Genomic DNA, 27502 nt, shown 5'->3' on the forward strand with positions numbered 1-27502 from the left:
GTATAACAGAGAACAACGTACAATGCTCTGAAACCATTTTATGCACCATCATATAATTATTTTATTGTTCCATTTTTTGTTTAACATGTAGTGGTAAAGCCTTAGGTATCAGAAACTTCATGTGGAACTGGCTCCAGTTGATCAATTATTGGAATATAGGAGGTGTGACATACTGCTTTGGGGTGTGAACACTGCTTTAAGGTGACACACTGCTTGCAGAAAGCAGGGCCACTGCTTTGAGCCTTTGCTGCCATTCCAACACCATGGGAGAGTTAAAAGCTTTACATCCTGGTATGCATACAATTATCCATAGAACTAGTTAGCTTCAAAGTTCTAAATGGAATGTGTATTGTTGTGGTTGCTTGTATCTGTCCATCTTAGATTCTTCCTAGCAATAATTTTGAGAGACCATGGATTGTGGGCTGAATGGAGAATGAAGCCTTTTCAAATTCACCTCCCAGGTAGCCAATGACATGTAGTTTCCAGAGACTAACGTGCTTCAAATGCTGGTCTCTATAACTACTACATACTCCCTTTTGTTTATGTATATGTTTCCATTCATGAACTACCTAATAGGGGCCTTAAACTCATACTCGGTATGTTAAACAGTCTGAGCTGCTGTAACAAATACCATAGACTGGGTGACTTATAGTAACATAAACTGGGGGTTTCTGTTTCTGTTTCTCTTGGTTTCTGTACTTCTGGAGGCTGGGAAGCCCAAAATTAAACAGATTTGGTGTCTGATGAGGGTTCACTTCCTCACAGATGACCAACTTCTTACTGTAACTTCACAGGGCAGAAATGGGGAGGGATCTTTCTGGGGTCTATTTCTATAAGGGCATTACTCCCTATTCTGAGAACTCCTCCCTTGTGACCTAATCATCTGCCAAAAGCCCTACTTCCTAAAACCACTGGGAGTTAGAACTTTAACATATTAATTTCAGAGAGATATATTCAGTCCTTTGGACTGGGAAACTGTAGTATTCAGAATTTATTACTCTGCTGATGCTTCATTGCTGCACATATAATACAAAAGAATATTTTTATGTATCTTTAGAGACATTGCCTAGGACTCCAGGTTTGGGACAAATCTCTAAGCTACCACTCAGTACAAAGTATCCAAAAATAGGAAGAAGACATTCATGTTCCTCTCTAGAGAGAAGAAAAACGAATGCCATAGTTGGAGTGTAACAAAGCCTCCAACTTCATCTCACGTCTAACTTGAAAATCACCATGTACATGAAATATATCTGACCCTGAATGACCCTCTTTTCTCCTACTCTAATTGATACCCCTCTTTCCTAATCCATTGTCTATGTCAAATGTTCCTGCTATTCCTCTTCTTTAGGATACCTGGATTCACTTTATAGCTCTTCCATGTATAAATCTAATAGATAACACAACATCTCTGAGGCTCCTATTTTGATTTGTAAAACTGGGATGAAGGTTAACCTACAAATGATCTGCAGGTTTCTACAGTGAACCCACTAGGAAACACTTCTAGAGAGAGAGTGTTTCATAAGTATGAGACCTCACGATGGAAAGTCTGAATTTTCTTCCCCAAATTAAGACACCTATATATTTGGGTGAAGCATAATGCAACATGCATTTTCCTTCTGAGACTGCAGGAGAACTCTCCAACTAATATAATTATGTGATTATTACTATTCTTTGAAGATCTGTGATTTAGAAAGTATTTAAACCATGAGTGTTTATAAACAGTGTTTGTATTTTAGGTTCACTGACAGCAATATATTACTTTATCAAATTAAATAGACTTATGAATAATACAACATTGTAACATTGAGATTATTTGGCAAAACAACTGGAAGATTACCTGTTTGTCTGGCATAATTATACATTTTGTCTGGTGACATGTACGTTTAAAAATAAATATACTTATTAGCAAGTATTAAAACATGTATACATATATGCACTATATATGCACACATATAGACAATATGGAAAACAGTAATATACTTAATAAAACATAAAAATTAATAAATACTTACATATTTGGGATTTTTAAATTAAGTACATTGTCATTCGTGTATATGAAATATTTATGTACTTACCAATGTACATAGATTTGACATAGTTCTTATTTGTTTTCATTTCAAATAATAGTCTCTGTCTATATACAATTTCACATGCACAAAAAAATTCAGAGTAAGGGCTCCAAAAATCTGTGCCTGAAAGAAAGCAATCAGAACCCAGGAAAAAATGGGCAAAACCAAAATTTTAGAACTCTGAACATTAACCAGTGATCTCAAACAATCTAAAGGTCATTTTAAAAACTGTGAAACTATCATAAGAACAGTGAGCTGTGGAATTTCAACTTGTTCTAATTCCATCCCCCAACCCCTAGATTCACAGAAGATTTGCAAACCAACAGCTTTGTAGTCACAGTAGCCATAATGTAATCAACAGAAAAATTCTACCTAAAGATGTGTGTGTCATATTTCCCAAAACCATAAACATATTATTTTACACATTATCATATATGTCAACATAATGTCTAATTGAATGAATCCAGTGACATATGCTTTAGAGACACAATGTTCTTAAAGTTTTTACAATTGCCAAGAAAAAAAAAAAATTGCCGGAGGGCGGAGCAAGATGGCCGAATAGGAACAGCTCCAGTATCCAACTCCCAGCGCGAGCGACACAGAAGACCGGTGATTTCTGCATTTTCAGGGGGCGGAGCAAGATGGCCGAATAGGAACAACTCCAGTCTCCAACTCCCAGCGCGAGCAGCACAGAAGACCGGTGATTTCTGCATTTTCAACTGAGGTACTGGGGTCATCTCACTGGGGAGTCCCGGACAATCGGTGCTGGTCAGCTGCTGCAGCCAGACCAGCGAGAGCTGAAGCAGGGCGAGGCATCGCCTCACCTGGGAAGCACAAGGGGGAAGGGAATCCCTTTTCCTAGCCAGGGGAACTGAGACACACAACACCTGGAAAATCGGGTAACTCCCACTCCAATACTGTGCTTTAAGCAAACTGGCACACCAGGAGAATATATCCCACACCTGGCCAGGAGGGTCCCATGCCCACGGAGCCTCCCTCATTGCTAACACAGCAGTCTGCGGCGATCTAACCTCAAGGCAGCAGCGAGGCTGGGGGAGGGGCGCCCGCCATTGCTGAGGCTTAAGTAGGTAAACAAAGACGCTGGGAAGCTCGAACTGGGTGGAGCTCACAGCAGCTCAAGGAAACCTGCCTGTCTCTGTAGACTCCACCTCTGGGGACAGGGCACAGCTAAAAAACAACAGGGGAAGCAGCAGAGGCCTGTGCAGATGCGAACGACTCTGTCTGACAGCTTTGAAGAGAGCAGTGGATCTCTCAACATGGAGGTTGAGATCTGAGAACGGACAGACTGCCTGCTCAAGTGGGTCCCTGACCCCTGAGTAGCCTAACTGGGAGACATCCCCCACTAGGGGCAGTCTGACACCCCACACCTCACAGGGTGGAGTACACCCCTGAGAGGAAACTTCCAAAGTAACAATCAGACAGGTACACTCGCTGTTCAGCAATATTCTATCTTCTGCAACCTCTGCTGCTGATACCCAGGCAAACAGGGTCTGGAGTGGACCTCAAGCAATCTCCAACAGACCTATAGCTGAGGGTCCTGACTGTCAGAAGGAAAACTATCAAACAGGAAGGACACCTATACCAAAACCCCATCAGTATGTCACCATCATCAAAGACCAGAGACAGATAAAACCACAAAGATGGGGAAAAAGCAGGGTAGAAAAGCTGGAAATTCAAAAAATAAGAGCGCATCTCCCCCTGCAAAGGAGCACAGCCCATCGCCAGCAACGGATCGAAGCTGGTCAGAGAATGACTTTGACGAGATGAGAGAAGAAGGCTTCAGTCCATCAAACTTCTCAGAGCTAAAGGAGGAATTACGTACCCAGCGCAAAGAAACTAAAAATCTTGAAAAAAGAGTGGAAGAATTGACAGCTAGACTAATTAATGCAGAGAAGATCATCAACGAAATGACAGAGATGAAAACCATGACACGAGAAATACGTGACAAATGCACAAGCTTCAGTAACCAACTCGATCACCTGGAAGAAAGAGTATCAGCGATTGAGGAACAAATGAATGAAATGAAGCGAGAAGAGAAACCAAAAGAGAAAAGAAGAAAAAGAAATGAACAAAGCCTGCAAGAAGTATGGGATTATGTAAAAAGACCAAATCTATGTCTGATTGGGGTGCCTGAAAGTGAGGGGGAAAATGGAACCAAGTTGGAAAACACTCTTCAGGATATCATTCAGGAGAACTTTCCCAACCTAGTAGGGCAGGCCAACATTCAAATTCAGGAAATACAGAGAACACCACAAAGATATTCCTCCAGAAGAGCAACTCCAAGACACATAATTGCCAGATTCACCAAAGTTGAAATGAAGGAAAAAATCTTAAGGGCAGCCAGAGAGAAAGGTCGGGTTACCCACAAAGGGAAGCCCATCAGACTAACAGCAGATCTCTCGGCAGAAACTCTACAAGCCAGAAGAGAGTGGGGGCCAATATTCAACATTCTTAAAGAAAAGAATTTTAAACCCAGAATTTCATATCCAGCCAAACTAAGTTTCATCAGTGAAGGAGAAATAAAATCCTTTACAGATAAGCAAATGCTTAGAGATTTTGTCACCACCAGGCCTGCCTTACAAGAGACCCTGAAGGAAGCCCTAAACATGGAAAGGAACAACCAGTACCAGCCATTGCAAAAACATGCCAAAATGTAAAGACCATCGAGGCTAGGAAGAAACTGCATCAACTAACGAGCAAAATAACCAGTTAATATCATAATGGCAGGATCAAGTTCACACATAACAATATTAACCTTAAATGTAAATGGACTAAATGCTCCAATTAAAAGACACAGACTGGCAAACTGGATAAAGAGTCAAGACCCATCAGTCTGCTGTATTCAGGAGACCCATCTCACATGCAGAGACATACATAGGCTCAAAATAAAGGGATGGAGGAACATCTACCAAGCAAATGGAGAACAAAAAAAAAAAAGCAGGGGTTGCAATCCTAGTCTCTGATAAAACAGACCTTAAACCATCAAAGATCAAAAGAGACAAAGAAGGCCATTACATAATGGTAAAGGGATCAATTCAACAGCAAGAGCTAACTATCCTAAATATATATGCACCCAATACAGGAGCACCCAGATTCATAAAGCAAGTCCTTAGAGACTTACAAAGAGACTTAGACTCCCATACAATAATAATGGGAGACTTCAACACTCCACTGTCAACATTAGACAGATCAACGAGACAGAAAGTTAACAAGGATATCCAGGAATTGAACTCATCTCTGCACCAAGTGGACCTAATACATCGATAGAACTCTCCACCCCAAATCAACAGAATATACATTCTTCTCAGCACCACATCGCACTTATTCCAAAATTGACCACATAATTGGAAGTAAAGCACTCCTCAGCAAATGTAAAAGAACAGAAATTATAACAAACCGTCTCTCAGACCACAGTGCAATCAAACTAGAACTCAGGACTAAGAAACTCAATCAAAACTGCTCAGCGACATGGAAACTGAACAACCTGCTCCTGAATGACTACTGGGTACATAACGAAATGAAAGCAGAAATAAAGATGTTCTTTGAAATCAATGAGAACAAAGATACAACATACCAGAATCTCTGGGACACATTTAAAGCAGTGTGTAGAGGGAAATTTATAGCACTAAATGCCCACAAGAGAAAGCTGGAAAGATCTAAAATTGACACTCTAACATCACAATTAAAAGAACTAGAGAGGCAAGAGCAAACACATTCAAAAGCTAGCAGAAGGCAAGAAATGACTAAGATTAGAGCAGAACTGAAGGAGATAGAGACACAAAAAACTCTCCAAAAAATCAATGAATCCAGGAGTTGGTTTTTTGAAAAGATCAACAAAATTGACAGACTGCTAGCAAGACTAATAAAGAACAAAGGAGAGAGGAATCAAATAGATGCAATAAAAAATGATAAAGGGGATATCACCACCGACCCCACAGAAATACAAACTACCATCAGAGAATACCATAAACACCTCTACGCAAATCAACTAGAAAATCTAGAAGAAATGGATAATTTCCTGGACACTTACACTCTCCCAAGACTAAACCAGGAAGAAGCTGAATCCCTGAATAGACCAATAGTAGGCTCTGAAATTGAGGCAACAATCAATAGCCTACCCACCAAAAAAAGTCCAGGACCAGATGGATTCACAGCTGAATTCTACCAGAGGTACAAGGAGGAGCTGGTACCATTCCTTCTGAAATTATTCCAATCAATAGAAAAAGAGGGAATCCTCCCTAACTCATTTTATGAGGCCAACATCATCCGGATACCAAAGCCTGGCAGAGACACAACAAAAAAAGAGAATTTTAGACCAATATCCCTGATGAACATCGATGCAAAAATCCTCAATAAAATACTGGCAAACCAGATTCAGCAGCACATCAAAAAGCTTATCCACCATGATCAAGTGGGCTTCATCCCTGGGATGCAAGGCTGGTTCAACATTCACAAACAATAAACGTAATCCAGCATATAAACAGAACCAAAGACAAGAACCACATGATTATCTCAATAGATGCAGAAAAGGCCTTTGACAAAATTCAACAGCCCTTCATGCTAAAAACGCTCAATAAATTCGGTGTTGATGGAACGTACCTCAAAATAATAAGAGCTATTTATGACAAACCCACAGCTAATATCATACTGAATGGGCAAAAACTGGAAAAATTCCCTTTGAAAACTGGCACAAGACAGGGATGCCCTCTCTCCCCACTCCTATTCAACATAGTGTTGGAAGTTCTGGCTAGGGCAATCAGGCAAGAGAAAGAAATCAAGGGTATTCAGTTAGGAAAAGAAGAAGTCAAATTGTCCCTGTTTGCAGATGACATGATTGTATATTTAGAAAACCCCATTGTCTCAGCCCAGAATCTCCTTAAGCTGATAAGCAACTTCAGCAAAGTCTCAGGATACAAAATTAATGTGCAAAAATCACAAGCATTCTTATACACCAGTAACAGACAAACAGAGAGCCAAATCATGAATGAACTTCCATTCACAATTGCTTCAAAGAGAATAAAATACCTAGGAATCCAACTTACAAGGCATGTCAAGGACCTCTTCAAGGAGAACTACAAACCACTGCTCAATGAAATAAAAGAGGACACAAACAAATGGAAGAACATACCATGCTCATGGATAGGAAGAATCAATATCGTGAAAACGGCCATACTGCCCAAGGCTATTTATAGATTCAATGCCATCCCCATCAAGCTACCAATGACTCTCTTCACAGAATTGGAAAACACTGCTTTAAAGTTCATATGGAACCAAAAAAGAGCCCGCATTGCCAAGACAATCCTAAGTCAAAAAGACAAAGCTGGAGGCGTCACGCTACCTGACTTCAAACTATACTACAAGACTACAGTAACCAAAACAGCATGGTACTGGTACCAAAACAGAGATATAGACCAATGGAACAGAACAGAGTCCTCAGAAATAATACCACACATCTACAGCCATCTGATCTTTGACAAACCTGACAAAAACAAGAAATGGGGAAAGGATTCCCTATTTAATAAATGGTGCTGGGAAAATTGGCTAGCCATAAGTAGAAAGCTGAAACTGGATCCTTTCCTTCCTCCTTATACGAAAATTAATTCAAGATGGATTAGAGACTTAAATGTTAGACCTAATACCATAAAAACCCTAGAAGAAAATCTAGGTAGTACCATTCAGGACATAGGCATGGGCAAGGACTTCATGTCTAAAACACCAAAAGCAATGGCCGCAAAAGCCAAAATTGACAAATGGGATCTAATTAAACTAAAGAGCTTCTGCACAGCAAAAGAAACTACCATCAGAGTGAATAGGCAACCTACAGAATGGGAGAAAATTTTTGCAATCTACTCATCTAACAAAGGGCTAACATCCAGAATCTACAAAGAACTCAAACAAATATACAAGAAAAAAACAAACAACCCCATCAAAAAGTGGGCAAAGGATGTGAACAGACATTTCTCAAAAGAAGACATTCATACAGCCAACAGACACATGAAAAAATGCTCATCATCACTCGCCATCAGAGAAATGCAAATCAAAACCACAATGAGATACCATCTCACACCAGTTAGAATGGCAATCATTAAAAAGTCAGGAAACAACAGGTGTTGGAGAGGATGTGGAGAAATAGGAACACTTTTACACTGTTGGTGGGATTGTAAACTAGTTCAACCATTATGGAAAACAGTATGGCAATTCCTCAAGGATCTAGAACTAGATGTACCATATGACCCAGCCATCCCACTACTGGGTATATACCCAAAGGATTGTAAATTATTCTACTACAAAGACACATGCACACGTATGTTTATTGCGGCACTATTCACAATAGCAAAGACTTGGAATCAACCCAAATGTCCATCTGTGACAGACTGGATTAAGAAAATGTGGCACATATACACCATGGAATACTATGCAGCCATAAAAAAGGATGAGTTTGCGTCCTTTGTAGGGACATGGATGCAGCTGGAAACCATCATTCTTAGCAAACTATCACAAGAAGAGAAAACCAAACACCGCATGTTCTCACTCATAGGTGGGAACTGAACAATGAGATCACTTGGACTCGGGAAGGGGAACATCACACACTGGGGCCTATCATGGGGAGGGGGGAGGGGGGAGGGATTGCATTGGGAGTTATACCTGATATAAATGATGAACTGATGGGTGCTGACGAGTTGATGGGTGCAGCACACCAACATGGCACAAGTATACATATGTAACAAACCTGCACGTTATGCACATGTACCCTAGAACTTGAAGTATAATAAAAATAAAAAATAAAAAAAAAAAAAAGAAATGTTTGTCTTCTTAGATGGTAACCAAATCTTTTAAGTGCATAAAATTTACATATCATGTAACTGAATGACATGAAAGCTATTTAATTTGTGACTTACCTCAATAAATGTTGCCTTCTCCCTGGGCTAGTCACAGTTCCCCTCTGGCATAGCATAATGTCTCATTCTTACTTACTGGCAGGAAGTTAGGCACCTAGAATTCTTGTGATTGCTTTCAGAATGGTCGAGTTTTACTAAAATCATTCAGAACCTATGTCTCTGCTTGGGGCTTGAGAAGAATGTCAACTGTTTTATATTGTGATTTTTTTTTTTTTTTTTTTTTGAGGGTGAGTGTGGCTGGAGATAGTTGTTCTTAGGCATAACTAGATTTAGGTTATTAATCTGAATTTATTTGTTAATTGTCTATGTTACAGGCATAGTAATTTTAAGATCTTCCTGAATTAAGTATGATTTCCCTGTGGGTTCCAGGTTTTACTTTAGTTATGTTTGAAAGCAGTAAGACAAAAATTTCAGACCTTAAGAAATGGGTCAAAAGGCTTTAGCTGTGTCAAAAGATAAATTACAACAAGTTTAAAGATGTAATTAACTTATGTTAGGAATTCATGAATATGATAGCCTCTTATCTAAAAATAGAGAGATGCTACATGGGGCATTGCAGAGTAGTCAGTTTTTCTAAGGTACCTTGAGCAGCATTGAGGAAATAGCATAATACAAAAAGTGGATTAGTTAACATTAGATTAGTTCAGGTTACTCTCTTTATAAGGGCTAAAGTGTGGGAACTTCTTTGTTATGTAGGTTGAAACTGCCCTGTTTGGAGGCTGGGCTTTCATTTCTCTCCTGATTTCTTGGAAGGTCAAATAAACAACTTAGTTTCAGTTTGCTAATGCGTTAAGTTGAGCATTTGTTACTCCATTTTGATTTGATCTGTTGAAGCCTAGTGCAGGAGCTCAAACCAAATCGATGTTGTCCTATACAGTTGTTAATATTTAACAACTGTAATACAAATTGTGAAGTCAGAACTGGAAATCCTCTGTGCTGCTTCTCCCTTTCTCTGAGTGCAGAGGTTTATAATTATCGAATAGTCCAGAGCAGCAATGAAGATATGATTTCTGATAGAATTACTTTAAAAGAGATGTACTAATGTGTATATAGTATATGCTACCTCAATTTACTCCAAATTTATCACTTAACAGAGAGTTAGAAAGAAGTGTTTAGTAATCAGATTGTAACTTGAAGTTCTGTGTTTGTTTTGGAGTAACTATAATTCAGATGGTACAATATATAATATGACTTTACCACGAACATTTGTTTTCTTTTAGTACAGCATAAAAATATGATTTTCTCTTTCTCTGAAGTGATTTCTGAAATTTACCTTTTAGTAAAAGTGGTGGAAGCAATGATTTAAAGTTATCATGTTAAATTAATTAGCTAATTTATTCAGGACACAGTCCAATCATTTCCTAAACTGAGTTATGTTATTTCTTGGAATAGACTCATCATATTAGTCAGAATTCTCTAAAGAAACAGAACTAGGATGGAGACATATATATATGAAGATATGTATTATAAAAAAATGGCTCATGCAATTTTGTATGCAGAAAAGTCCCACCACATTAGAAGTCTGTAAACTGGAGACGCAGGAAAGCTAGTGGTCTACCCTAGTTAGTCTACCCTAGTTACACATGTTTACTAGCTTATTGTTCACCTTATAGATTAATTGCAGAAAAATATAAGATTTAACATTTCTACTCTTCTGACTTGATGAGGTCCACAGCATGGATTTCTGACCAGTTAATGCAAACTGGATTCCTATTGCTCTAAGAAAATCCAGGAAGTTAAATCAGTAACACAAATACATCTTTTGATTTATTTCAGGGCCAAATAAACCCACTTGGAATTATTCAACCTTTGCTGAACTTCTTAGATGTAACTAAGAGGTGACTGTAATTGAAGCATTCTTAAGAGTTTCACTATATTATGAAAATGTGTGCTTAAAGTTGGTAATCATAAAAAATAATTTTGAAATGGCAAGGAAGGAGGTGGTTTCTTCTTGAAAACTCTATATTTTAGTTGAGGATGTGGAGGGATCAGTTGACTTATTTGCCACTTAGGATTGCACAGTAGGAGGAGTTGGTGAAAGGGCAGCCAACACTGGAGTGGGCCTGAGAAGTGGGAGGGCAGTTTGCATTAGTGCATATGGGTCAAAGATAAAGATGTTGGGTAATGGAGATTTGCCTGATGTATTCATTGTAATTAACAGTCATGAAAAGCACCGGGATCTACAGTAGATGGAGAAAATAGTGACTGGATAGTAGTGGGAAAGACTAGGATGGGGTCAAGGCATCAGAAGGCAGAATTACTGAGTAGAATATTTGCTGTCAGAAAGAAATAAAGAGAGAGAGAGAGACCAAGTACAAAGTTTCACTTGGTGGTCAAAGTGCTATGGCTGTGACAACTCCTGACACTGGGTTCTCTGCTTAAAAAAAAAAACCTCTCTCTCTCTTTTTTTTTTTTTTTTTTTTTTTTTGAGACCAAGTCTCGCTCTGTCGCCTAGGCTGGAGTGCAGTGGCGCTATCTCGGCTCACTGCAAGCTCCGCCTCCCGGGTTTATACCATTCTCCTGCCTCAGCCTCCCGAGTAGCTGGGACTACAGGCACCCGCCACCACGCCTGGCTAGTTTTTTGTATTTTTTAGTAGAGACAGGATTTCACCGTGTTAGCCAGGATGGTCTCAATCTCCTGACTTCGTGATCCGCCCGTCTCGGCCTCCCAAAGTGCTGGGATTACAGGCTTGAGCCACCACGCCCGGCCAAAAATACATCTCTTAATGAACAGAGTAGTGTCGCTGGTCAGGATTGGCATGACAGGTCCACAGGACCTGAAATTTTACGAGATAATTGCAGTGGTGTGATCTGATAATTAACCTTTCTTGCTCTTTACCTGGACCATTCCTGGAGCCCAAGCCCAGAGGCTTGGAAATGAACCACGCACTTCATTTAGGTTGTGCAGGCTGTGAAGACTGAAGTTTTAGCTCAATTACCCTTTGGGGTCTTAGCTCACAGCATTTCTTCATGGCTTTCTTCCTGATTAGACTCTCTTCCTAAAGGCTTTTAGAAAGTGTTCGCCATCAGCCAAGTGCAGTGACTCACGACTATAATCCCAGCACTTTGGGAGGCCGCAGTGGGCAGAAAACGAGGTCAGAAGTACGAGACCATCCTGGCCAACATGGGGAAACCCTGTCTCTACTAAAAAATACAAAAATTATCTGGGTATGATGGCGTGTGCCTGTAATCCCAGCTACTCGTGAGGCTGAGGCACGAGAATCGCTTGAACCCAGGAGGCAGAGGTTGCAGTGAGCCAAGATCATGCCACTATATTCCAGGCTGGTGACAGGGCAAGTCTCCATCTAAAAAAAAAAAAAAAAAAAAAAAGAAAGAAAGAAAGAAAGCATTCATCATCATGGGCTGACCAACAATTTCTACATTCCTAACGAGGCCACATGCAGCGGTTTATGCCCCTAATCCCAAGACTTTGGGAGGGAGAGACAGGAGGATCACTTGAGTCCAGGAGTTTGAGACCAGCCTGGGCAACGTAATGAGACCCTGTCTCTATATAAAATAATAATAAATTCTACTGTGAAAACAGCAAGGGGAATGAGGTCAAGCCCAAAGGATTTAAATGGCCAGATAAGGCTCTACTCGATGAATAAAGAGGAATATCCCGTGAATGTGACTGTATTGTTTTAGAATATCTTGTTCCAACAGTTATATTGGACCTACAAATGTATAGACAACATATTAATATTAGGTCTCTTTCAGAACTATTTCAATCCATGAACAATAAAAGTAAGTAAGTTACTAAGTGTTTAATTTCCTCCCTATAATACTAAATGTGTTGTTGACTTGTTCTTTGTCGTATTTTTTTTAGCTTATGAAAGGATATTATTTGTAGCTATGTTTTCCTTTGCAAATCCCAGTACTGGGCACTCCTAAAAACTTTGCAAGATATGTGGTTCACTCTTCTGCTTAAATTCCTCCAGTAATTATCAATGACACCTGGGATAAAATCCAAACTCCTTACTAAAGGTCTCCCTAGATGAACTTCTTCCTATTGCTTTGGTGACAGCCATGCATACTCTTCCTTTCTTATGACTCTCCTCTCTCGTGAACGTGCTAAATTCCTTACAAAGCCAGGGTTTTTACATTTGCTTTTCCTTCCTCCTGTAGCATTTCTCAGCAGGTCTTCACATAAAGCTTTCCCCTTCTCATCTTTTTGATTTCAACATAAATTATATCCATCTTCCTCTGCCCTTTCTCCCAGGTTTTCCCCATCATACCAATATGAAGTTTTTTAATAAAAAAATTATTTTATTTCCTCCAGAAGTTGACTGTAAGCTCATTGACAGCATATTGACTTTTTGATAGCTATATCCCCTGATTCTGCAACAGAGCCAATCACATCATGCGTCATCTATATTCACTAATTGTAGGAGGAATAAATTATAAAATGCTATATTTACAGTGCATTAGTACTAGGCTAAATCTGTTTGCTAAGCCTTATTTTTATTAGTATATGATCCTGTCACCAGTGTTCCACTTAAATATATTGCCTATTCTAAGTATTATATTTTATGTGGCATTAAGTATTCATTTAAAATATTGAGGAACATAGTCCCTTGAAATTATTTTCCATTCCTATGGAATCACTACACTGTGGACTATACAAATAAGCTTATGAAGCATCACTGCAATGTACATTTGCATGTAATATAAAGATTATACTTATTACATTTCTTCCTCTATTCTGCTAAATACTTTAGAATTTTTCATCTGTTAAATCTTTTGCTTTTCTTTCTCGAAGTCTGTTGATCTTTTTACTTTTGTTTTGTTGAATTTTCTCAAATTGTGTGTTCTAAAGATCTAAGAGTGACAAATTGTGAAATTTAATTTTGTAACTGCAATATCATAATTGATGTTTTAAGAAAATTATCAAGGGAAACAGGAGAGAAACATGCTGTAGATTAAAACTCCTGGTAACCTGTTGGCCCAGACAAGCATCTGAAAACTGCTAGGAGGAATGACATGATTTTACCTCTGTATTAGGGTCTCTCAGCACTGTAGTATTTTGGGGTGGATAATTATTTGTTTCCATGGGGATGTTCTGGGCATTTGAGGATGTTTAGCAGCATCCCTGGCTTCCACCAACCAGATGATAATATCAGTCTCTCCTCCAGTTGCGACAACTAAAAATGGATCCAGACCTTGACAAATATCCCTTCGGGATCAACCCCCTCTCCCCATTGACTTCTATACTATAGGATATGTCATTTGTTATAATTCCACAATTATAATTTTTCACAAGGTGCTTTTGGGCTCTGGGAATGCTGACACATAGCCATTATTTTTGGCTTTTTTTTTTTTTTTTTTCCCAATTTCATCTCTCTTTTCCATGAAGGCATGCCACAATCTTCATATAGGTCACTTTAGATCGGTAGATTTACTTTCACTTTCACAGGTATAAAAGCATATTTTCTATCTGAGTTTTAAATAGTAAGAATAAAGCTCTAAGCCGACACTATTCACAGCGAACCACCCTCAAAATAGAAGTGAATGTGAAACCACAGATATTTCATTGAAACATATCTGAAGATAAAAACATACCTCAAGCTTCACAGATATAGGACTTCTGAGCTGAGAGGTCAGTTTGTAGATAACTAGGGTTATTCTAAAAAGGATTGATGACAAATTATTTTACTTGCTCCTATTTCAGGATCTTCCAGACATATTGTCTACCCTAAGCACCAGGCTGGACACATTGGGAAACAGGCTGGCCACCTGGGCTCCCAGGCCTTCTACCCAGGAGGTCAGCATAGCTACCTAGTCCCACCTGCTGGCGCAGCTGGCATTCCTGTTCAAAATCAGCCAGGTAGACCTGCAGGGGTACCATGGATGCCAGCACCACCACCACCATTAAACTGTCCACCAGGATTGGAATACTTAAGTCAGGTAATTTCAAATACGTAAAATACTCATAAAAAATAAAACTGTGCTTCTGGTTTATGAACCATAGTAATTTTGGTTAAGTGATATTTATTTATTTACTGCTTATTAATTCATTAATGTCAGAAATGGTAAACAACACATTCTGTTAACAAATCACTAGTTCTTTTGGGTTCGATTCATTGTTAAATCAAAATATGAATGTCACAGGTGATTGTTTTCTAAGATTTTTTATATAATGTGATAATAGTCCAAAGTCAAAATTTATTAAGCACTATTTTCTAGGTTTTGTTTTTAAGCATTATACATGTATTACCTCACTTAATCTTTCCAGAATCTCTATGATGTGTAAGCGTTGTAATCATCTTCACCCTACACAAGAGGAAACTGAGGTCCAGAGCAGTTATATAACTTACCCAGGATTAAAAACCTAATGAACTGGGGGTGCCCTGTTCATCACCAATCAGCGCTGGTACCCTGATTCTGGATTCTGTGCTTTTTAATTCCAATACTGAATAATTTTCTTGACATTTAAAAGACATCTAAAGTTCAGAGTTGAGTTTTAGTAAGTAGTACCAAAAATGACTTAATATTTTTGTGTGGGATTTGAGTCATCTTTTTCTTCCAATTAGTAAAATTACATTTTTATGATGCTTTTTTTCTGTGGAAGACCCAATTTTACAAATGTCACCAATAAGGAAAAAAAAGTCCTGGATTTTGCTGTACTACATGATAGCTTACCTCAGCAAACTGAGGTTTAATATTTGTTTTGTCTTAGAGATCAGATTGGTAAAATAGGAATATAAAGTTTTATATCTCCAATCTATAAACAAATATTTCTGTGATAGTCAATGAGTTTTCAGTAAATGAATTATCTCTCTTTTACTCTTTATAATAATTTAATTTCCCACAATGTACTTGCACAGTGAATATTATAAGAATGTTTAGTAGTTCATATTTCTCTAAGAAATACCCTAGCTTTTTTAATGAGAGTCTCAAAAATATATAGAAGAAATTACCACTTACTATAAAATGATTATATGAAGTAGACATAAAATGAGTAACTGAGACTTACAGTAAAAACTTATTTAAATCGATAAAAAAGTCTTTATATTTTAAATCCTCATTTAGGAAGAACATTGTTTTCTAACTTTTATAGGGATTCCACTATATTAGTTTATTTTACCTAAATTTACAATATTAGTAATGAATGCTTTCAATAAACATATAGCATTTTTAATTAAGAATATGTTAACTTTAGTTTTACAATAAAAGGTAGCAAACTTATTAAAAGTTGATAATGATAAATGTCAATAACTGATTATATGCAGTATTAAACAATAAAAACATGAATAGTAATTGATTATAAAATATTTAACGTACAACTTAATTTTCTTTTTACTATAATAGATAGATATGATACTAATTCATCAGCAAATTGAACTTCTGGAAGGTATGTATTAATTGTATTGCTTATATTTCTAAAAAGAGAAGTTTATGCAAATAAAGATACACCGAAAACTATAAATATAGCATTCCGAGGGATGTGGGATGGTAAACCTGATTATTTACAAATGTCTGTCTTAACAATAATGAAATCAGTAGTCTATTTCTGAACATTAGAAGTTAAATGGTAAAATACAGTTGGCCCTTCCTATCCGTGGGTTCCACCTGTGTGAATTCAATCAACCATGGATCAAAAATATATTTTTAGAAATTGTACCTGTACTGAGCATGTGCAGACTTCTTTTTCCTTGTCACTATTTCCTAAGCAGTACAATATAACAACTCTTTACATAGCGTTTACCTTGTATTTGCGTATTATAAGAAATCTAGAGATGATTTAAATAATACAGGAGGAGGTTCATAAGTTATATAGAAACACCACGCCATTTTATATCAGGGACTTGAGCAGCCTAGGATTTTCTTATTCACAGGAGGTCCTAGAACCAATCTCCCATGGATACTGTGGGATGACTGCACTATTACGATAAGCATCTGTCCTAATGTTATAAACTCTAATGTAGAAGGAATACAGCCAAGACTTATTTTTGCTCTCTTGTCTCTCTCCAAATAACTTTAAGGGATTCAATCACTTTACCTGACTTCTACCACTTCAGCTCTTTTCTCTCCAATCTGTGATCACCTTGAGAATGGCACAGAGCCACATCCAATATTTTAGTTACCTTAGTACATTTCCAAGTGAGTAAACTTTTTGAATTTGGATGGGAGTGTTTTGGAAAATTGTTGTTCCTGCCCACAGTTTCTCTTGGGAGTTCAGATGAATCCAGTAGAATCTTTGTTCCATGCACTGTAGATTACTAGCCAGGGTGCAGGGGCACTGCAGTGTTGTAGGATGCTGACCAGCAGGCCTCCAGCTTGTCTTCTTAGAAGAGCACTCTTGCTCCTGCTGAATATTCCTGATGCCACCAGATATTTTCTTGGGTCCAGTGCTTCCTAGGTGCACGAATAAATTTAGTAAGCCTCTACATGCTTCAGAAAGGCCGCTAGGGGAATGAGAGCCTAGGTAGAGTTATGAACCACAGTGTCTTCCCTCTGATATAATAAAGTTACTTCTTCTATGTATTATAAAAACTGCTGGTTTTTAGAAAATATCTGTTAAATAAATTCATTTTTGCATAGCTGCAGTTTCTTTAACTGGTTGAAATTATAACTTGAATTGTACAAGCAGAGTAATGAATTTCATTAACATATACAATTGTTACCTATTACATTTAAACTGCTTTTAAAGTATGTGATTAGATATTTATAATGTTCTTGGTTTTTTGTAGTTTTGCTAAATTAAGTTTGCTCTGGAAAGGAGCACTATGTTCCGTAATAGTTTGTATTCTGAATTATTTAAAATGTTTTATTTTATGGAATATATAATAGAGATTATAAAATCCAAAAGGCCAGACAATATACATTATACAACATTGTATTTATAATTTTTAGATTTATAAGCTTTATATATATTTGCACAATATATGTGCTTCATTGAAAAATACAAAGTTCCACATTTACCAGTTTTTAAGTTTTTAAAAAAAGACATTTTTATTTTTCTTTTCTTTTTTTCTCAAATTGAAAGTCTATATTGTTTGCTAACATCAAGGCATATAAAAAGATTATTACTCAGTTTATTTTTAGCACCTGAGACTATGACAAATACTTATATCTTACCATGACTGAAAAGTTAATAGATTCTAAAAATATAATTGCTGCAATCTTTTATTTTGTCTCCATTTTTCAAGTAACTTGAAGGAAACTTCAAGATTGTGTAACCCCATTGATCTCATTTTATAGGTAAACGAGCTTAAGATTTTTGCAAGTAAGTTACATAATTAAACAATTAGTTGGATAATAGATGCCCACACAGGAATTAATTTTTTTTAATTCGATTTTAAATTTTTTCACAAACTTTTGTCTATAGCAGATGTTGAGGTCAAGTGCAGTTCCTATATAGGCACAGTCCAGGACCTGTTTGAGTCCCACCATAGACTCTTAAGGAAGTTTATGGTAATAGGACTTGTGAGGAACATTTCTGTATGATGTTATGATGTCCTTTTGTGGATAGTGGGACAATTCATTGCTCCTTCATGGCTTTAAACAAGGAGAGGTTTCCAATGTGTGGTTCAATATGGAAGTCCTTGGTAAGACACCATGTGAGCGTCAGCATTTTGTGTTCCTCTGTTTCCCCAAGAGGTCAGCCTATCTAAGGTACAGAGTTCACTTAGGATGCTCATGGTCTAGATATTCTGAGTTGAAGCCCTGATTGCCAAGCACCTTCCCCATTTGTTTAATATTCATCTCTTACTTTCAAATTACTGCAGAGCTAAATAAGGGCGCCCTGAGCCCAATGTGATGTTCAAATTTGCCTTCCATTTTTGCCTCTCACTTTTTATGCATGTGCCTTGAGAATTAACCCTCTTATTACCTTTCATCAAATGGTGCAAACAAACAAGACATAAGTGTGGCTTGTAAAACGAAATCTTAAACCAATTGATTTAATATATTTTTTGCAATCATCCTATATTCCTCTCCGTAATATACAATAACTATACCAAATAAATGGATGTTTTATCCGTACACCTAGCACCACTGTGCTTACCTGCAGTATTGCCCCAACCCTCAGCAGCAAAGTCTCTCTTCTCATAGGAGTCTATGGGATTAGAAAAATATGACTTGCTTTCTTTTCCATGTCTCACAGAAGGACTCAATTTCTCCATGCATTAATAGCCTAGCTTCCTCCTTTCCCTTTGCCTTTTTCCTCTGCTTGATCAACTCTAAATACCATTCCTTTTTATTCTTTCTATGATACTTGGAGCATCATCTAAAACTAGCTAGATATTATAATATCTTAAGATAGGTTCAATAATTTTAACATAAAGGCAACTGATTTTATTTTCATTTTTAGTCCTACTCAGTTTTGAAAGTAGTAATGTGTATGATATCAAGAACAGCTTTGGGCAGAGGATTTATTTTGCAGCAGAAGATACTAATTTCTGTACCCGAAATTGCTGTGGGCGGTCTAGACCTTTTACCTTGAGGATTACTGATAATGTGGGTCGAGAAGTCATAACTCTGGAAAGACCACTAAGATGTAACTGTTGTTGTTGCCCCTGCTGCCTTCAGGAGGTATGTGAGCAATTACTAGGGCTTTTCGTAAAGTAGTTCAGCAAGGATTTCCACCCTTTCATTGAATCTATATAATCAAATGAGATTTAAAGGAATATGGCTCCATGAGCTATATGTTTGGGCTTCTGAATAAATTGTATAAGAAGGGAAGGAAGGCAAGTAAACAACAGGGAATAGTTAGCCTCGTGTCCTGCAGCAGTCTGCCTCATGGGGTTGAGCAACTGCTCAGATATGAGAGTTCTTGATATTCAAGGAAAGGTCAGATAGGGCACCTTTTTCAAATCATTTTTTAGAGATGACTATAAGAGGCGTGGTCGAAACCAGCAGAGCTGCACCATTGAAAATATCCTAAAATTGCATTCTAGGATTATGGGGACAAAAGAATGAAGGAAAGAACAGATGTGTTCATCTCATAATTTTGGCCAACCTACTAAGGGACAAACATAGGACAAAGTCTTATCTCCTATGTTTTCCATTTCTCCTTTTCAAAATAAAAACCTATATATCTGTGTCATCTGCAAAAGGGATATCCTAAATGGGAGTATCTTCAGCTCTGTAAAGACCAGATATCTCTGTTTCATATTGCATGGCAGCCTACTCCTAGAGAATATGATTTCAGGGAAGACACTGGGGTACAGAGATGTTTTAGGAAAATTGGCCTTTTCCAGGATCCCACTGGCCCAACACCATATCTACCTGGGTAACTTAGTCTTGCATACAGATTGCTGTGAGAACATCACACAGATAGAGATAAAGGCATAGACTTATCTAAAGTCTAATACTGTACTTATTTTGAGAGGATAATTGAAGTTATTTGTAATGAATTGCTTTGTTTTCCATGCCAATTAGGTTTAGGTATAATTATATATTTGTAAGAATATCTATCTGAGGAAAAACTGAGAATTTGATGGGAAATGCTCTATAGTTTGAATAGCACATTAAAATATGTTACATTGTTTGATCTTTTTTTAAAAAAGTCCTAGGAAGTCCTCACTTACAATGTCTGGCACTTAGGAAATGCTCAGTAAATTAGAGCTATTATTAGATATTTTTATTATGATGATTTATTACATTCAAACATATTTTACTTTTGTAGATAGAAATCCAAGCTCCTCCTGGTGTACCAGTAGGTTATGTTACTCAGACCTGGCACCCATGTCTAACAAAGTTTACCATTAAAAATCAGAACAGAGAGGATGTACTAAAAATTAGTGGTCCATGTATTGTGTGCAGCTGTTTTGCAGGTGTTGATTTTGAGGTAAGAGATGTCATAATGTTTATGGAATTTGCTTTTTTAATATAAGAAGAATATAATTTTGCAGAATGTTATGAATGCCTTAAATTAGTATTGTGTACTGATGTCTCAATAGCAAGATAATGTTCCCATATATTTAACTTTGATCAGAGTGGAGGTTATTACTGACTAAAGGTCAGTATTGATAATGATAAATGGATGAAAAAAGAAGCAGAGCTCTGTAGTCAAATAAAAATAAGCAAATCATCTAACACTTAAACATGTTGGTTTCTGTGTGGTGACACTATATATTATCCATTATAAATAAAACTTTAACCTTGTCGTCTAATTCTGATTGCCAAAGCATATGGATCCTTCCTTAATCTGAAATATAGGCTGCCAGTTCTCCAGGCCATGTCCAGAAATTCCGACATCTTTGAGTTCCTACAGAAAGCCCAATCATGCAAAGATAGTTTTGAGAAAGTCAGTGTAATATGTATTACCCAATTATACTTCTCTGTGGTCTCTTCTCTAACCCTGTATTAAATTAGGTCATTGGAAACCACAATATGTCTCTATATTAAATTCCTGCAGAAATTTCATTACAGCGGTTCTCCAACAGACAGCCTAGCCTTATAATCAAATCATTTAGTTGCAGATGTTTAACCATCAGAAGATTTCATAACGTAATCTTGATTTCCTGATTCTCTTGGAAAATCAGAAAATTTGGTAAACTGGGCCCACAATTCCACAGAATAAGGAACAAAAATCCTAAAGTTGAGTAGGGCTACCTCACTTATGATAAAATGTGGGAACTCTGACAGTGTCCCCACATCTTTCTAAGATTTTGCACTATCCAGTTTCATTCTGTTGCATCCTTCCTTCTCTAATAATATGATTTTTAATTTCTCTATTAGAATTTGGTTATATAAAAATGAATGCTTCCCCTTTTCAACTTCATAATCTGATGACAGAGATGGGAAATTCTAAGAAAACACATGTGTTGTAGAAACTTTTAAAATGCTCTTATAAAGGGATACATATATATGTATATAAAATGTATGATAATATGTGTATATAAAATGTATGATAATATGCATTGGATATATGCATATATGTGTGGGTGTATATGGGTGTGTGGGTATGTGAGTGTGTAATATGTATGTATGGGAAACTTGTGTAGGGATATGTATAATAATAGTTCTCTTTTCATGCCCATAAAAATCCAGACAAGTGAAAGATTATTTCTCCTTCTAGGAATGATATTAATAAAAGTCTAATAGGAATATAATTTATTCCTAAGAAATGAGTAAATCACTAACAAATTGTGAAACATTCTTAATACTAAAAATTTAGATTTCATTCAGTAGCTCTTCAATTCTCTATGTCTGCAGACACCAGATTCTAAGAGTAACTAATAGTCATACGATTCGAGAATGCAGGAAAATAATGCATATAGTAAATTTTATAGCAATTTTGAGTTTGTAATTTAAAAATACCTTTTCGGTAATCTTTCATAAATTATATGTTTTGAATTATATAGCTCCTCTAGTATCTTACACGTTATTTTAATATATTATTTTGGTGTTTACCTAGGTTCTATGTGCTAGTGGCCTATTTGCATTTTTTGCATTTATAATTTACATTGCCAGTAAATGTTTAGCTTTTTTAGACTATCTTTACCAATTATTAGTATTAAATTTACAGATTTATAAATTTCATGCTAATATAATACACTACAATTCTTTTTTTTTACTCATTCTTCTGATACCAAATGTGTGGATATTTTTTCCCCGTGTCAACCAATTCTCTTTCTCTACAGATATCTACTGGGTTCCCTACAACACAGGTCAATTCTGACGCTCACTCACCTGGAGTTAATGCAGACACCACAGGTTAAGGTCTCAGTCCCACAAAACTGTTCCGTATTTCAAACTCCAACCACAAATGCAAGACCTCCTGTACATCTAACCAACTGGCTATAAATCAGGGTTCTCACAACCTCCTCCATGAGTTTGACAATTTTTTAAAACTATTTACAAAATGTAGGAACACATTTTATTTATGTTTGCTGATATATTATAAAGGATACAGATGGATAGCCAGATGAAGAGGTTAATAGAATGAGTTCTGAAAGAGTCCTGAGCAAAGGGGGATCTGTCCCTGTGGAACTGGGGTAAGCCACTTTCATGGCATGTGAGTTCATCAATCCAGAAAGCCTCTGAACCTGTTGTTTAGAGTTCTTAGGAAGTTGCATTATGTAGGCATGACTGATTTAAACCATCGACTGTTGATAAATAATGAACTCCAGCCTTACTCTCATCTCTGGAGGATGGGGATAGGACTGAATGGTTCAATCCTCTAAGCATTGCTTGATTTTTCTGGTGTCCAGCCTGATACTGAAGCTATCAGGAACCCCAAGCAAAAACCACCAGTCATCTTAGTATACAAAAGATTTAGAAGATTCTAAGGATTTTGAAGCTGTGTGCCAGCAATCTGGGACAAAGACCAAATATTAAAGCAAGACTCTCCTATTACCCCTAGTACCTTAGAAAGTTAAGAGAGTTTTAGAAATTCTGTGTCAGGAAGCAGGGATAAAAACTTAATGTAGGCCTGTTGCGGTGGCTTATGTAATCCCAGCACTTTGGGAAGCCGAGGCGGGCAGATCACCTGAAGTCAGGAGTTCGAGACCAGCCTGGCCAATATGGTGAAACCCCGTCTCTACTAAAAATACAAAAATTAGCCGGGCATAGTGGCAGGCACCTGTAATCCCAGCTACATGGGAGGCTGAAGGCAAGAGAATCGCTTAAACCTGGGAGGCGGAGGGTGCAGTGAGTGGAGATAGTGCCATTGCACTCCAGCCTGGGGGACAAGAGTGAGACTTTGCCTAAAAAAAATAAATAAATAAAACCAAAAATAAAAAAAAGAACAAAAACAAAACCAAAGGAAAAAAAAACTTAATGTGTAGTTCTTATGATATTGTAAATACCAATGTATTATTTCCAGAGGTTGAAGTAATTTTACCTTATTTTCTGTTTTGTTTTAAAAATGTTATACAGAATTTAGCTAAAATTATCTAGACTTTATAACTTTTTTCCATAAAAATTATCTAGACTTTATAATGATCTGCATATGTAGGTCATTATTTATATTTCTGATCCTGTGTTCAAATTTGAAAGTGACATTCCTGACTTGGGTTGACATAACTCTTACATGTGGTTTGGTGAATGTTAGCTATATTCAGCCACTACCTGCCCATCTGGTGAGGTGTTTTTGTCTGAGCACACTCTTTTCAACTCTATATGATGACCCCCAGCTTTCCTCAGCAGAATTTTTACAACCTTTATTTTTTTTCACAAAAATAGAAAAGTTTTACATTGGAGATCTTTTCTACCTATTATTTTTTTGTTCTTCACACCCCACTAGTTATCTGGTCTTGCCCACACCCTTGACTTGAGGCATCCCATCAAGTTACTTATTGGTTGCTTTTCTTCACTCAAACTGTCATTCTTCTTTTCTAGGCTCTTCGCGTTTTATGTTTTCCTACTGACAGTGGGTGGTAGTGAGGCCTGTCTTCATATTTAAACGTTCAGCTGTGTAAATGCTCTGTGCGTCTCTAAAAAGCAGAAGTCTAATAGGAGTTTCATTTATTTCCTTCCTGATGGCTTCTAGAAATTATATCAAAGAAATACTTCAAATGTATATCCTTTTCTGCTTAAATTTTGTTTGGGGTCAATTCAAATAAATAAAACATATGTTAATGTCTATCTTAATATAAAATAGAAAATGTTAAAAATTTCAGTAAAACTACCTTTATGTAAGTTTTCTACAAAACAGAACAGTTTTTTTATGTATCTATAAATATACAGGAGTCTATATGCATCTAATGTAACATATTAACTGTATGCTCATAATTATACATGCTTCCTGTTACTCCAACTTTAAAAGTACTTTTGCTATAAGTTTTCTATAAATTTTTAAGTTTTTTTTTTTTTTTTTTTTACAATTTAGATTACATCTCTTGATGAACAAATGGTGGTTGGCAGGATTTCTAAGCACTGGTCTGGGCTTTTAAGAGAGGCATTTACAGATGCTGACAACTTTGGAATCCAATTCCCTAGAGACCTTGATGTTAAACTGAAAGCCGTGATGATTGGTGCCTGTTTCCTCATTGTAAGTCTATTCCTGCTAATCTTGGTTACAGATGTCTTCTCTAGAATCATTCTGAAATAATTTAATAAATTATACATTTTAAGATAAACATTTAGAGTATAAAGTTTTTATAAAATGTTCTCATTTAATCCCAGCACTGAAATTCTATTTGATTCTGATTCTCTGGACTTACAGGCAGTTAGTTTATGTCTGAAGAGTCTACATACTTTCAAATGGCAAGAGAATAACTTTATATGCTAAGAAGAAGCTCTGGTTTGGGGGAGGGTTGTTAAAAAATCAAATATGTTATTAGAAGAAAAATCTGAAGCTAGTCTTACATGGAATAAAACTCAGTGAAACACAGAAATTTCATCCTGACTCATTAAATTAAAACATCTAACGTGAGATTATAAAGTGCAATAAGAGTATACATTCAATCAAGCCTCTAAACATAACTGCCAGTTTACAGAAAATACATGGGGTAAAGCGGTGATTCTGAATGTATATTTATATTAGAATTATCTAGACACTTTTTGAAAGCCCTCAAGTACCAGGCCATTCCCCACTTCAACTAAACAAGAAGCTCAGAGTCAGAAGTCTGTGTAGTGCCCCAGATGATACGAACATGCAGCCAAAGTTGAGGTTTATGGAAACAGAGCAATGGTCCTCAACTTTAGCTGCACAGTAGAAACACCTGGATAACTTTCAAACTCCTCATGTCCATCCAAATTTACTAAACTAAAATCTCTGGAGTTAGGATGAAGACTTCAAGCTGTTTAAAGCTCCCAGGTGATTCCAATATTCAATCAAGGTTTGAAACGCCAGATAGATATCTTAAACATTAATTTGGTGATATAATCAGAAAACCTTAACAGAGAATATACAGCAAAAAGGACCTAGCTCCTTCAACAAGTAAATGGTAATGAAAATAATGGGGTAAAGTTAAACAGGAGAAGCTGATGAAGATGGCTGAATAGAAGGCTCTGAGAATTATCCCCATTGCAGGAACTCCAAATTGAACAACTGTCCACACAACAGAAAGCAATTTCATAAGAACTAAAAATCAGTCAAATGATCATTGTACCTGGTTTAAAGATCACGTTAAAAAAAGGCACTGAGGAGGGTAGGAAAGACAGTCTTGAATTGCCTAAACCACTCCTCCCACATACCTGGCAGTGGCTATCTGGTGGAGAGACAGAATCCGTGTGTTTGGGGGAGGGAGAACACAGTGATTGTGGGATTTTGTGTTGGAACTCTGTGCTTCCCTGTCATAGCAGAAAATAACATGTGGCATAGCACTCATGGAGATGGCATATAAACCAGCCTTAGCCAGAGGGGCATTGCTCATCCCACCATTCCAAACCTGAGTTCTGACAAACCTTGCTACCATGAGCTAAAGTGCTCTGGGCTTCTAAATAAACTTGAAAGACACTCTAAGCCACAAGGACCACAATACCAGGACAAGTCCCAGTGCTGTGCTGTGATGGGCATGGAGCCACTGGACTCATGGTGCCTATAACCTAGTGAGACACCAGCCAGGGCAGCACAAGGAGTGCTTGCATCACCCCTTCCCCAACTCCAGGCAGCACAGCTTGCAGTTCCAGTAGAGACTCCTTCCTTCTTCATGAGAAGAGAGGAGGAGAGAATAAAGAGGTCTTTTTCTTGCAACTTGGATACCACCCCTAGCACCCAGACAATATTTCTAAACACACTGCAGGCCAGAAGAGAACCCACTGCCTTCAAGGGAAGGACCCAGTCCTGCTAGGATTTATTGCCTGCTGACTAAAGAGCCCTTGGGTCCTAATGTCTGTCCTGTTGGCAGCCAAGCAGTACTTGGTGTGGGCATTAGGGGAGACTCTAAGACATGCTTACTTCAGGTGTGGCCCAGCACACTCCCAGCTGTGGCAGATATGGGGAGATATGGGAAAGTAAGTATGGCTGCAGTAACCGAAAACAGATCAAAACACCCAAGTTCTTCTGAATATCTGGAAAGCCTTCCCAAGAAGGACAGGTACAAACAAGCCCAGACTGCAAACACTGCAATAAACACCTAACTCTTCAATGCCCGAACCCTCCTACCTGAGGAAAGAAGAGGAAAGAGGACAGAAGATTTTGTCTTGCAGCTTGTATACCAGCTTGGCCACAGTGGGAGAGAACACCAAGTGGGCTCTAGAGTCCATAATTCCAGGCCGTGGCTCCTGGATGGCATTTATGAACTTGTGCTGGGCCAGAGGGGAGCCTGCTGCCATGAAGGGAGATATTCAGGACTGGCACAATTCACCACAAGGTGACTGAAGAGCCCTTGGGCCTTGAGTGAACATCAGTGGTAGCTAGGTAATACTTAACATCAATGGCAGCTAAACAGTATGTATTATGGGCCTGGGGTGGTGGTGGCCAAGGGGAGAGACATTTTTTCTTAAGGAAATGGAAGAAAAGCATGTGAAGATTTTTTTCCTTGCAACTTGGGTTGTAGCTCAGCCACGAATGTGGCACCAAGTAGATTCAACTAAGGTTCCTGACTCCAGACTCAGGCTCCTGGACAGTATCTCTGGACCTACCCAGGATCAGGAGGGAACCTGATGCCCTGAAAGAAA

The 27502-nt window shown here is 37.5% G+C and overlaps 1 protein-coding gene across 2 annotated transcripts in view; it reads left to right on the forward strand.

The window, feature by feature from the left end:
* Positions 1–364: 364 nt before the first annotated feature.
* The window catches only part of PLSCR2 (phospholipid scramblase 2), a 40565-nt gene continuing 13427 nt past the window's right edge, over positions 365–27502 (forward strand). Inside the window, exons 1-7 of one of the 2 annotated variants that reach the window (XM_010363394.2) lie at positions 365–461; positions 14473–14585; positions 14658–14893; positions 16298–16340; positions 19302–19522; positions 20619–20780; positions 24768–24929. In XM_010363394.2, coding sequence (XP_010361696.2) covers positions 14837–14893; positions 16298–16340; positions 19302–19522; positions 20619–20780; positions 24768–24929 — 645 coding nt within the window. In that variant the 5' untranslated portion in view covers positions 365–461; positions 14473–14585; positions 14658–14836. The remainder of the gene's footprint in view (positions 462–14472; positions 14586–14657; positions 14894–16297; positions 16341–19301; positions 19523–20618; positions 20781–24767; positions 24930–27502) is intronic. The other variant, XM_010363393.2, reaches the window with a different exon arrangement.

Source organism: Rhinopithecus roxellana, chromosome 1 (genome assembly GCF_007565055.1).
Source record: "Rhinopithecus roxellana isolate Shanxi Qingling chromosome 1, ASM756505v1, whole genome shotgun sequence".
NCBI classification, from domain to species: Eukaryota; Metazoa; Chordata; class Mammalia; order Primates; family Cercopithecidae; genus Rhinopithecus; species Rhinopithecus roxellana.